Consider the following 14,083-nt stretch of genomic DNA (forward strand, 5'->3'; position numbering starts at 1 on the left):
TCCTTTTAGGAAACCTTATTTTCCACTTATTATATATTACATGTATCAAAAATATTGTTTCAGCATTTCTTTTCTTATCGTTTGCGTTCTGGGTTATTTTAGATTGGGTATTAAGGATCAGGGGTTGGTCAAAACCTATGGCTGTTCGCAAAACCAACTGTACTGGTTAAAGGGGCCAAAGAAGTTGGTCAGCAGGGGTAAAAAAAACAAAGACAAATATCAAACAGGGAATGCCACGTATCAAAATCGCAGACTCCCCAAAACGTAATCTACAGCACACAGACGAGCACACGACAAACACACACACACACATACACGCGCACACACACAAAGTCAACACACGAGAACAAAACGAACAAACAAAGGAACACAGTGGGGCACCGCCTTGGAACGGTCAGTGGCAAAAACACCACTGGGGAGCTTAAACCGGTTTATGGTGCGCACCAAACCTCACTCATACCCCCACCATGTTCCAAAGACACGGGACAGTGTAAATAAAAGTAATCCCCTCCAGGTGAATCTCTAACAAACGTAATGGAAACAAAAAGGCATGGCATGTAAAACAAAAAAATGCTCGTGTATAAAAATATATAAAGCAAACCTTTAGAGCCAAAAACGTATGTACCCAATAGTTGTGTTTATAACCTAACAATTCTCACTACTGACTTAAGTTAAATATTTATGTCGCAAAAAGGCACATCTGTCAACGTGCCTTGTCAAGTATGGCCCATCAAATGAAATTGTCAAGTACCTAAGGTACTTGAATACAAAGGTACAAAATTAAAAACGTAAAAAGCGAAATTGGAAGCATTGAACAATTTCTGTTTTAATCAAAACATTGTAAAAGAAGGGGTGAAGGGAATATATGGACAGGAAATATACGGGGTGGTAGTGAGAGTAACATCTAATTTAGGGATGATTATATACCGTGTTTATATAACTTTAATAATCATAAATTAAATGAATCATGAATAATAACAGAATTGTTCCCCTTTTCCACATTTCTAACTTTCAATGTAGAGAAAAAAAATCAAAACAACTCATTACCTCCTGCGATTCGTGATATCTTCATCTTTCTACGATCAGCTTTCATCTTTGAGGACATGGAATATAACTCTGAAATATTTAAACATCGGATTCCGATCAAATATGCTCATACGTTTGGTTCGTTTTTCAAAGTTAAAATAATCAACAGTATGATAATACATTGAAGAAAACACATTTTATTTTTTCTACAAAAGTTACTGAACTTTAAATGATTAAATCTCCATGATTTCCAGTAACTTTTTTAAATGCATGGTTTGCATGAATATGTACATTTAAAAATTAAAAAAAAAAAATAAAATGTAAAAAGGTACCCTGGAAGCAATGAACATAATATATGCTATCGAATCCGCACATCGCAATACAAACAATCACTGAATTAAATCTTTAGTGATATTATGTATTTTTCATTTGTACCGTTGTATGAAATTAGTGCGCTTTGAATGCCTGTCAACAAGAAACATTTCTGTTAATATGATAAAAAACTGTTACACAAGGGATAACGGGGAAATGTGAACGAAGAAAATAGAGGGCGTTTGAGGGGAACACCAACATACATGACACCATATAAAACCGTTTGGACACATGTAGACACATAAGTACTCGGGGGAGGAGAATGAAACAACAAATCAGTTTCTTCACTCTTCATCGCCTATTACTGACACATGTAGATACATACACACTAGGGGGAAAGAATCAACTACTCAGTTTCTTCCCCCTTTACTGTATATTAATCATACATTCAGATACATACATACTAGTGGGAGAGAACCAACCAATCATTTTCTTCCACCTTCACCGCCTATTATTCACACATGTAGATACATACACTTTAGGGGAAAGAAGCAACCAGTCAGTTTCTTCACCTTCACCGCCTATTAAACACGTATGTAGATACATTCACACTAAAGGGAAAGAACCGACCAGTCAGTTCTTCCCTCTTTACTGTACATTTATCACACATGTATATACATATATACTAGGGTAAAGAAGCACCCGGTCATTTTCTTCCCCCTTCACCACCTATTACTCACACATGTTGATAATACACACAGGGGTAAAGAACCAAACAATCAGTTTCTTCCCTCTTCACCGCCTATTATTCACACATGTAGACACATACCCTTGTACAAACTAGGGAGGAAAGAACCAACCAGTCAGTTTCTTTCCCCTTCACCGCCTATTATTCACACATGTAGACACACACATTATAGGGGTAAAGAACCAGATAGTCAGTTTCGTCCCCCTTCACCGCATATTACTCATGCATGTAGATACATACACAGTGGGGGTAAAGAACCAATCAGTCAGTATCTCCCCCCTTCATCGCCTGTTATTCATACATGCTGATACATACACAATAGGGGAAAAGGACCAACATGTCAGTTTCTTCCCCCTGCACTGTGTATTATTCAGCCAGTCATTTTCTTCCCCCCTTCATCGGCTATTATTCACACATATAGATACAAACACAGTATGGGAAAAGAACCAACCAGTCAGTTTCTTCCCCCTTGACTGCCTTTAATTCACACATGTAGACACATACGTACTGTGGGAGGAGAATGAAACAACCAATCAGTTTCTTCACCCTTCATCGCCTATTACTCACACATGTAGATACATACACACTAGGGGGAAAGAACCAACTAGTCAGTTTATCTCCTCTTTACTGTACATTAATCACACATTTAGATACATACACACTAGGAGGAGAGAACCAACCAATCATTTTCTTCCACCTTCACCGCCTATTATTCACACATGTAGATACATACACTTAGGGGCAAAGAAGCAACCAGTCAGTTTTTCCCCTTCACCGCCTTATACACACATGTAGATACATTCACACTAAGGGAAAAAAAACCAACTAGTCAGTTTCTTCCCTCTTTACTGTACATTTATCACACATGTAGATACATATATACTAGGGGTAAAGAAGCACCCGGTCATTTTCGTCCCCATTCACCGTCTATTACACACACATGTAGAACCAAACAATCAGTTTCTTCCCTCTTCACCGCCCATTATTCACACATGTAGACACATAACCTTGTACAAACTAGGGAGGAAAAACCAACCAGTCAGTTCTTTCCCCCTTCACTGCCTATTATTCACACATGTAGACACATACTTACTAGGGGGGAAAGAACCGACCAGTCAGTTTCTTCACCGCCTATTATTAACATGTGTAGACACATACATACTAGAGGGAAAGAACCAACCAGTCAGTTTCTTCCCCCTTCACCGCTTATTATTCACATATGTAGACACATACATTCTAGGGGGAAAGAACCAACCAGTCAGTTTCTTCCACCTTCATCGTCTATTACTTACACATGTAGATATATACACAATATATAAGGGGGAAAGTACCAACCAGTTTCTTTCCCCTTCACCGCCTATTATTCACACATGTAGCTACATACGTACAGGGGTGGGTGGGGGAGAACCAACAAGTCCGTTTCTTACTCCTTCACCGCCTATTATTCACACATGCAGACTCATATATACTAGGGGTAAAGAACCAACCAGTCAGTTTTTTCTCCCTTCACTGCCTATTATTCACACACACATACCAGGGGGAAAAGAACCAACTAGTCAGTTTCTACCCCTTCACTGCCTATTATTCACATATGTATACACGTACGTACTAGGGGGAAAGAACCAGCTGGTCACTTTTTCCCCCTTCACCGCCTATTATTCACACATGTAGACGCATACATAATAGGGGTGGGGGCTGGGAAGACCCAATCAGTCAGTCTTTTCCCCCTTCAGGCACAGTGTATCATTCAGACATGTGGAAACATTGTACATGCACACCAGGGCAAAAGAATCAAATAGTCAGTTTCTTCCCCCTTCTCAGTGTATAATCCAGACATGCAGATTAATGCATACCCTGGGGGAAAGGACCAACCAATCAGTTTAATCCAATTCACCGTCTATTGTTCAGATATGCATATACTTACATACCAGGGTGGAGAGAAGAACCAATTGCTCTTTTTCTACCACCTAGACAGTTTCCTCCTCCTTCTTTCTGTATTATTCAGACATGCAGATACATACATACTGTAGGTGGAGAGAAGAACCGTTTGCTCTTTTTCTTCTCCATTCAATAAGTATTATTCAGACATGCAAATGCATAAATACGCACAGGGTGGAAAGATTGTAGAACCAACTAGACATTTTCTTCCATCTTCGCCATGTATTATTCAGACACGAAAACACATGCACACTACGGGGGAAAGAATCATTTTGTCTGTTTATCTCCCTTCCCCCCCCCCCCTTCACTGTTTTTTATTCGAAAATGCAAATACATGCACACTAGGGGGTGAAAGAACCACCTATTTAGTTTTTCCCAACTCCATTATGTTATATTCAGACACTGATATGCACACTAGGAGTGGGGAGTGGGGGTGGCGGGGGGCGGGGGGGGGGGTGGCAGGGATGGAAACCAACTGGTCCGTTTCTCATACATACATACATACTAGTCAATTTCTTCCCCTTTTACTGTGTATTATTCAGATATGCAAATACATGTACATGAACACTGTGGGGTGTGGGGGCGGGGGGGGGGGGGGGGGTGGGGGAGGGGCAACTAGTCAGTTTGTTCTCCACTTCACTGTGTCATTATCATTCACGTATGTAGATATATATACTGGGGCGGGGAGGAACCAACTAGTCAGTTTCTTCGTCCTTCACCATGTATTATTCAGACATGCAGATACACTGTACATGCAATTTCTTTTCCCTTCATCGACTATCATTCAGACATGCAGATACATAATTACATAACTAGTCAATTTCTTCCCCCTTTACTGTGTATTATTCAGATATGCAAATACATGCAAACTAGGAGCGGGGATGGGGAACCAACTAGTCAGTTTCTTCCCCCTTCACCATGTAAAGGGTGTGGAGTAAATTCATTCCTATTCGTTTTTGTTACCCTAATACACTGTATAGTGTCGGATGGATTTTGTTGCACTTCTTGTATTATTACTGTAAAACCTGCCTATTATACAAGAATGTCCCCAAAAGCAATTAAGCATGTACACCGTAAGCTAAATTTTACAACGTGTGCCAAGTTTGGATAATGCCATTTCGGATAAAATCAAGCTGTTGAATATTTTACGGGCTAGCTTTTCGATTTCGTAGCTAATAGTGATTGAAATTTTTCATTTTCTGAAGAACATAACTATAAGCTACCTTAACCAGTACCTGTAATCTGGATAATTAAGTGGATTGGGGCAGTGAAAATATTTTCCTTTTCAAAATTGAGTGATTTCACTATGTATATGTTTTACAGACAAAGAATCAAGTTTGTCCGGAAATTATAACATTTTTATTCAATTTTCTAAAACTGATATGCGTTCTTGATTGAATGTATAAATTACAGCGGGTTTGCCTCCTCACTCCTCACTTGAAAATGAAGCCTCTGGTGAAAATATGAACGAACGTTTTACACACCCTTTGTTATTCAGACAAAAAGATTAATGCAAACTAGAGGAGAAAGAACCAACCGGTCAGCTTCTTTTCCCTTCAGCATGTATTATTTTTCTGTTATGTAGATGTATGCATACTGGGGGAGGGGGTAGAACCAACTAGTCAGTTTATTCCCCTTCTCCATGTATTATTTTTCTGGTATGTAGATGTATTCATACTAGGGGGAAAGGACCAACTAGTTAGTCTATCCTTTTCGGTTCGTGTACAAAGGCTAAGGTGGAAACAACTAACCAGGGAGGAGAAAAAATCAGTTGGTTGGTTTCTTTTTCCTTTGTGTACAAACTACGGGGACAAAAACTAAAACTGTGTCTAAGAAAAACCTTGTTTTTTGTGAATAGAAAACAAATAGGGGGAAAACTAACCAGGAGAGGGGTTGGGGAGAAAATGTCAACCAATTGGTTTTTTTCTCCCTTGTTTATTCACAAAAACACGAAAGCTAGTGGAAAAAACAACAATGGGGATTGAAAAAAATCAAACAGTTGTTTTTTCTCACTTGTTTATGCACAAAAACTAGTGGGAAAAAAACCGGGGGAACCAACAGGTTGTGTGTTTTTTTCTCCCTTGTTTATGCACAGACACTTAGTAGGGGGGAAACAACAAGGTTGGTTGGTTGGTTTTTTCTCCCTTGTTTATACACAAAAACTAGGTGTGTGTGTGTGTGTGTGGGGGGGGGGGGGGGGGGGGGGGGGGGGGGGGGGGGGGGGTGGGGACAAGAGTGGCAGACTGTCACAAAATACCCCCCTCATCGAAATTGGCCTGATTCAAGGGCCATAATCCAAGAGTGCCTAGGGCGATTTTGTTGGTTATCAAACTTGGCTGAGATGTTATGCCCACAAACATTGTCAGCAGGTTTGGTGAAGTTCGGGTGAAAACTGTTCGACTTAGAGGGCGGACAAGACTAAATTTGAAGATTTCGAGTAATTAAAGGGCCACTAATATAAGAGTTCCTCGTGCGATTTGGCTGGTTATTGAACTCGTCTGAGATATTATGCCCATAAACATTGTTACCAAATTTGTGGAAGATCGGATGAAAACTGTTTGAATTAGAGGGCGGACGAGGCTAAATTCGCAGTTTTTCGAGTAATTCAAGGGCCATAATCAAAGAGTGCCTATCGCGATTTGGCTGGTTATCGAACTTGGCCGAGATATTATGGCCACAAACATTGTCACCAAGTTTGATGAAGACCGAACGAAAACTGTTTGACCTAGAGGGCGGACAAAGCTAAAGGACCTCGGACATTTTCCTATTCAGATTGCCTATTCAATTAAGGAAAAAGTGACACAGGGCTAGACTTCTGAAATTGCATAGTTAGGACAGCTGACGACCATTTCTAGATAAATGCGACTTCATTTTACAAGTTTATGAACAAAAAAGAAGACTTTGTAGACATTTCTCATTCTCTTTTCGGTTAAAATATGAACATCATTTCTACGTTTTAAACATCATTCCCCTCAGTGACGCAACAACATATTTCACATGCCTTTGTAAATAATTATTTTTATACGTATGCTGCAAAAATAGTACTTGGACACAAGAGGGAAAGTGTTTAAAATTGAAAAAGAAACTACGTACAGGTTGTTAGCAAATGAATTTTACATAAATATTTGACACTTATTGCATGTGTTTCCTAAACCTTACATATCTACAGATTTATTTATTTTTGTAAATATTTCAAGCATAGAAAAGACTAAGCTAAATAAATAGCGGACAAAGAAAGTCAAGCTAGAAAGCAGACTGATCCTTTTTAGTATATCGTATGATTTTTTCAATCAGATCTGTTACCTCTTGACAGTCTAAGTTCATCGATTGAGTGTCATCAGGATTGAGACAACTGCGTCTGTCGTAAGTCAAGAACCAAGCAAGTGGCTTAGACATATAACATATATATGTGTCTTCAACGTAAACATGACAAAGAGATATAGATGAACTTCTATGGGAATAGTGCCACTTTGGTGCAAATTGTTTACCTTTTGTAGGACACAATTGAAGCGAACCTAGAACAATATTTGCTTTTATTCGGTCCAGCATCCTATACTATAACAGAACTACACCAGACACCAACTCCTTAACTGACCCAATTGCTTTCAGAACTAACACTGATCCCAAAGAACTAATACTGATTCGCCCAGAACTAACACTGACACCCCCAGAATTAACATCAATTCGTTCACACGTCTGAAACTTATTTCGAAGCCAACCGAAATACTAGTAAGGACCTCAAAGAACTCACACAGACACCCCAAGAATATCTACATAAATGTTGATACTAGCTAGTGAAGTTCTGTTCCACTGATATAAAATGCTAAAAGTAAGACAGCGCTGAACCCACAGTGGAATAGGCAGTCTCCTGCACCCCTCCGCTTCAACTGAAAAAGGCCAACTACGCCAATGTATGGCCAGCTACACCACTGCATGTATTCAATAATAATCCTCCACATAATGCCCGGTCAGTATTTTATAAATAGAGAACGATAACGAAAACATTATCGGAAAAGTCAATTATGTCTTTATTGGTAATTCAGGTTTACTTCATGGTAAATCAGGGTTTTCTTTATAGTTAATACTATTCAAAATTAGAACAACTATTTTGTCACGGATAATGGTTTCACTACCCGATTCCCCTTTTCTCAATAGTAACATTTAACATGTTATTGTTACAAATACCGTGCGAGAGTAGTACATGTGTAAATACAGTATAGCAATAGATGTATAGAAAATAAACAATAGGCTATGATCAATGCATTAGTTATCATGGGCACTCGGGTGAAAATAACTGTATGTACAGTTATGGTACCAAAAGTTTTGTTCCACTTTAATATTTAACTTTCCGTTTATTTTTAAAAATGCCAATAAAACTGATATTCTGGTGCTGGTTTATTTATTGTGTTAAAATATTTCATAGTAGACATACCTTAAATGCCAATGTTTATTTTAACTAAAATACACATTTAAAATTTTTCAAAAATATGACCCTTAGTTACAAACTGTCCGAATTTCAAGAAAACGAATATGAAATAAAATTCTTTTTTTGTGACAGTTTGATAGGACTATAACTTATTTATCAGTACTTGAAGCCATTATATAAAGCTATCAACTATTGAAGTCAAGAAATAGCATTGAATTTAGGGCAAAATACCTAGCATAATGTCCGATGTCCTTTGCAGATTTTGAGTAATTCAAGACCCATAACCCAAGAGTGCCCGAGGCGATTTTGCTTGTTATCGAATATAGCCGAGATATTATGCTAACAAACATTGTCACCAAGTTTGGTGAAGATCGGGGGTCTCCCTTGTTTATGCACAAAACTAGGAGTCGGGGCGGAAACAACCGGGGGGAACCAGTTGTTTTTTTTCTCCATTGTTTATGCACAAAAACTTAGTAGGGGGAAAGCAACCGTTGTTTCTTTTCCTTGTTTATGCACAAAAACTAGGGGAAAACAACCAAGGGGGAGGAAAAACTAACCAGTTGCTTTTTTCTTCCTTGTTTATGCACAAAAACTAAGTTATTAGGGGAAAAATAACAACCAGTTGGAGAAAAAAAACGGTTAATTTTTTCTCCCTTGTTTATGCACCGAATCCAGGAGTGAAAAAACAACCAGGCTGGAGAAAAGACCAACCAGTTGTTTCTTTTTCCCTTGTTTATGCAGAAAAACTAAGGGGAAAAACAACTAAGGGGAGAAAAAACCAATCAGTTGCTTTTTCTCCCTTGTTTTTTGCAAACAACTAGGGGAAGAAAAACAACAAAGGAGGAGAAAAAAACAGTTGCATTTTAATCCCTTATTTATGTACAAAACCTTAGTTATTAGGGGGAAAACAACCTTAGTGGAGAAAAAAACCAACCAGTTGTTTCTTTTTAAAATTTCCTTTGTTTATGCACAAAAACTAGGGGGAAAAGCAACCAACGGGGAAAAAGAAAACAACGAGTTTCTTTTTTCTCCCGTGTTTATGGGATGGAAACCAACGGGGGTTGGGGGAGGAGGGGGGGGGGGCGAGAAAAAAACCAACCGGTTGTTTTTCTCCCTTGTTTATGCACAAAAACTGGAGGGGGGGGGCGGAAACCAACCGGGATGTGGGGTGGGGGAGTCGTGGTTGGAGAATAAATCAACATGTTGTTTTTCTCCCTTGTTTATGCACAAAAACTGGGGGGGGGGGGGACCAACCGGTTGATTTTTTCCCCGGGGAAAATCTGACTAGGGAAAAGTCTGACCGTTACACCGGGTTGCAAGAAGACTTAGTTCTACAGTTTTAAAGAAATTTATATGCTACTATTTATGCTCGAATATTGCTAAGAAGAAAATCACTTGTTTGATTTTATTTCTTCTCATATTTAATGAATACGATATGCAAGAATATGAAATTTTCACGGGCTGACATTATGGATAGAAATATCCGGCTCTCGCTACTGCCTGCACAAATTCCGTCGAAACAGATACTTTACAATCCGCACCTTCAGTAAGTACAAGAATCATATAATCTTCACTTCGGCCTTTGTACCTTTTCTGCTGGATTTAACGTCGCACTGACAGAATTACAGGTCATATGGCGACTTTCCAGCTTTGATGGTGGAGGAAGACCCCAGTAGCCCCTCCGTGCATTATTTCATCATGAGGCAAGCAAGCTTGGTGCCTTCGTCACATGAGGAAATCAACGCCCTGAGTGAGGCTCGAACCAACATCGGTAAGGGGCAAGTAATTTAAAGCCAGTGACCTTAACCACTCAGCCAAGGAGGCTCCTTGTACTTTTTAAAAATATTGTCAGTTGTTTATGAGTGTCTTACTCCTTTAGCTTCCATATTTAGAGTTATAAACTTTTATGTGAGATATATTGACTATAGATAACAGATGGCAGAGCGGCATCTGATCTGTAGTGTATATGCTCAATAATTTTACTTTCTAATGGGGGGGATAAAAATCGTGTTGACATTTCCATTATTGGATAACATGAATTATTGTGAGAATTTATTTATAAAAACAGTCAATTTTGCCTGCACATATGTTTGATAAAATGTTGGAAAATCGTATATCTAACAACAATAAGTATATTTACTTTCTGCATGTAATGCTCCCTGGAACTGATCTGTATCAATGGATGTTTTAACACGTATGTCTACTCCGAAAATGTTCGATAGTGTGTCTGATATTTTTACTAAGTGACCACTCCTTTTCTCTTCTCCAAACTTATCCCAGAGGTGACTTAAGCCTTCTGTTGATTTGATTTGGAATGGCAGAAGTATCTTCTTATATTCCATTTCTTTATCTGTATTTTTTACTTCTCTAGCTGAAAAAAATGATGCAATTTCAAAATATAATTTATACAGTTCCTCATACTTACAAATCTTGAAAATAATTCTTCATTGCCGTATTATTGATTGTTGAATTAAACATGCTAATATATCTTTATAGGTGCATATGAAATAGTATGTCTACGCGTGAATATTAGGCTGCCTTTGAATGTAATGGAGTCTCCTTGTACTTGAATAATGTGTCGGCTGGTTTAATATAGATGTTAGATATATTAGGAAAACTGCCCGGTAGAGAATACATCGATTTATGATGTAGTGTAATGTGGCTTTACTATGTGCTGATTTGTCTGGGAGCCAGTTTTGACATAATTACAGATAATATGGAGACTTTTTATCACATGAAAATTGTTGATTTTGTTGTCGGTATATCATGAATTATTCAGTTCTTGATTTAGCTTCTTATAGACTGGGAAATATGCTGGATGCTGAGTGGGTTGAATATGTTATAAGAATTAACAGACATGCATTCTGCTGATTGCGTCTGAGGGGTTTAGAATTAATATTCTGTTTTAAAGAATGATTGTTGATTGTTGATTTTGAATGGTTCTTCGTAAATTCTTATTCTGAGCGAATAGCTCGCCATGCTCGTTCTTTCATATGCTTCGCCAACATTATAAAAATATTTTATTGAAATGAAAAGGTATGTTGTGTGCGTAACCGAGTGTATTGTAGCAAAATCTTACAGTACATTGGGACAAATTAATTACGATATAGCACAGCTTATGCCACCCAGTTATTACCTGGTATTCTTATCTCGCCATTTTCGATACTTGTGTGTCTAAATTCAGTAGATCTAGTTGTGGTATAAAAAATTCATAGAAGACGAGAACGTAAGATAAAAATACTATAATAAGTACCAACATTATTTTTCTGCGCTAGACTCTTACTTACACAATGTTTGTCGCTCATTTTTTATACTCCAAGATTCCATCGTCCACGATAGAGAACATGAAAACCCAACTAAGCAGCTGACAGCTGACGATATATGTGCTAGATGACTTTCACACATAACACTATCCATGTAGTTCATTAACCTTGATAGTCCAGCTGATGAGAAATATATTACTGGTATTCGGATGCTCCCTAATTGCGAATATCCAGGACTTGCGTCGGAATTGCATTGCATATCCATAAACCAAGTAATTACATCTTCTATTAACTGCAGGGTTAGATAACCATACCATTGAATCCTTTGTGCAATCATGTACCTTATTTCTTTTTCAGAGAACATATCCTCATTTTGAACTAATTTTATTATGCTATACAGTAGTTCAGTAGCTTTTTCTTGTTTTTCAAAATCATCACAATGTGCTTCTATAATAGTTTGTAACTCTGTAATAACAAAAAAGATATAGAATTTAGTAGATACAACATGATTGAGAAAGATCATACTTCTGATATCATTATATTGATAAATACCTCAAAGGAATAAGATAAAATGACACCATCATATGTTTAATCAAAAGAAAACAAAACTAAGAGATTAAAATAAAGCAATATATAATGAGTCATTTGGTGTTTACCTTTTGAAGCCCCACGTTTAATTTGATACATGAGCATTTGCTTCATTGCGTTCATATTCTGCACTATTATTGAAATCCGCAGTTCTTGTCCTGCAACAGCATAGAGTGAAATTATTATAAAACTGCCCCGTGATCTTATACGATATGTCGTGTTATGATATTGCTGTAATAATTGTAAGTTTTAGGTATTCGGCGTTTCTTGGGACTTATACTGGATCTTTTCTTTACCCCCGTGTCTAACATAATAAACAATCACCATCAGCATAATGACGTGTTCTAATAAAAGGCTGAGACGCCCGTCACATTAAGTCATTTTTTTTCTCAATGTAATTGTAAGTGCCCGGTCTGTGAAATAGAAAATGTGGGAACAACACAGGTCGCCTAACACGACAATAAATGAAAAGTTGCAGGTTCGATTTAGTCAAGCTTGTTTATGGACGGTAGTGGAAAAGGATGCTAGAGTCAGTGTACAAGGTTTCGCACTGTATGCAGTTTCGCATACCCAGCATATTCATGTACTTTGAGAGAATAAAGCAGAAAGTTTAACAATTCTTTTGTTATCGTTTCACGAAACTGAGTTGTTCCCTAAATAATTTGACGAAAGGGTCGTTCCCCACTGGAGCCTCGCTCTGGTAAGTGCAGACGAAAACAATAACGATACCAATGGAGGCCAGTAGGCCAGCTGAAAAATATTAAATTCCATGAAAATAATGACTGCAAACAACAAAAATGTGTAAAATCAATTGAAAAATCACTATTCCATGATAACAAATATTTCAATAGTTATAGAAGTTCTCCCAACCTGCAAAATGACTTCAACTTGATTGTTTGCTTTAAGTTTTATTAAAACAGAGAATTTAATTGAATAAGTAGACTTGTGATTCAACAGCTTCTGTGGTTTCATTTTTATTTCATGTATTCAGTTGCTTAAGCCTTTCCTGCATTTAAGAGTAAAACAAAGTTGGTATCTGGCTTTCACTTTCATAACTCCTTTTAAATTTCGCTTTCAGATGCTTTATTCGAAAACACATTGAATGAGATAAATGGTTAAAGAGATAATTAATGTTTTTTTTTCTGCTGGGTAATTGCATTATTATCATTGAATTAGCAATGGTGTGCGAAATCAGGTACATTTAAGTGCAACAACTCCCTCCTAGCACTTGGAATATGGAAGACTTTCACATTACGATGCAATAAAGAAGTGTTGAACGTTCGAAAAATTGACTCACATTGGCTATACCTTTGATTATTAAGTCCATTGCCTACGATCTGACAAATTAATCAATTGACGAGGTTTTCTCTGAACTGTAAGCCATGCTCTTTTAAAGTTTTGGGAACGCACTTACGAACAAATTCAGTTTTGCTATAAAGAATATAGAGAAGAAATGTTCGTGTCCAACTCCTCAAACACTACTGAAAGGATATACTTGAATGTTTTACAGAGGAAGGACCTTCATGTGAAGATGATCATGAATAATGGACATTTTTGTTTGGCTCTTTATTTCTAGAATAATGTCTCTTTCTTAATAAAATCATTGCTATTTAGAGGATACTGATTTGCTACATGATTAATGACTTCTACTGGTCTCTCATTTAAAAATATATTTAGGAATAAATTGTCAATAACAAAACTAGATTCTAGGAAAAAAGTATCTGAAAAAAAAACAGATATCACTTAAATAAACAAGAGCTCGTAGAACACGAAATGACCTTT

At 37.5% G+C, this 14,083-nt stretch overlaps 1 protein-coding gene across 1 annotated transcript; it reads right to left on the minus strand.

The window, feature by feature from the left end:
* Positions 1 to 1,047: 1,047 nt before the first annotated feature.
* On the minus strand, positions 1,048 to 12,479 carry LOC128553414 (uncharacterized; the record flags this gene model as incomplete). The annotated part of the gene is made up of 4 exons (XM_053534557.1): positions 12,370 to 12,479; positions 11,738 to 12,178; positions 10,591 to 10,821; positions 1,048 to 1,116 (listed from the first exon to the last, which is right to left on the minus strand). Coding segments are annotated over exons 1-4 (796 nt in total), but the record flags the coding sequence as incomplete, so codon positions are not given.
* Positions 12,480 to 14,083: the final 1,604 nt, after the last annotated feature.

This window comes from Mercenaria mercenaria, unplaced genomic scaffold (genome assembly GCF_021730395.1).
Source record: "Mercenaria mercenaria strain notata unplaced genomic scaffold, MADL_Memer_1 contig_3802, whole genome shotgun sequence".
Classification (NCBI taxonomy): domain Eukaryota; kingdom Metazoa; phylum Mollusca; class Bivalvia; order Venerida; family Veneridae; genus Mercenaria; species Mercenaria mercenaria.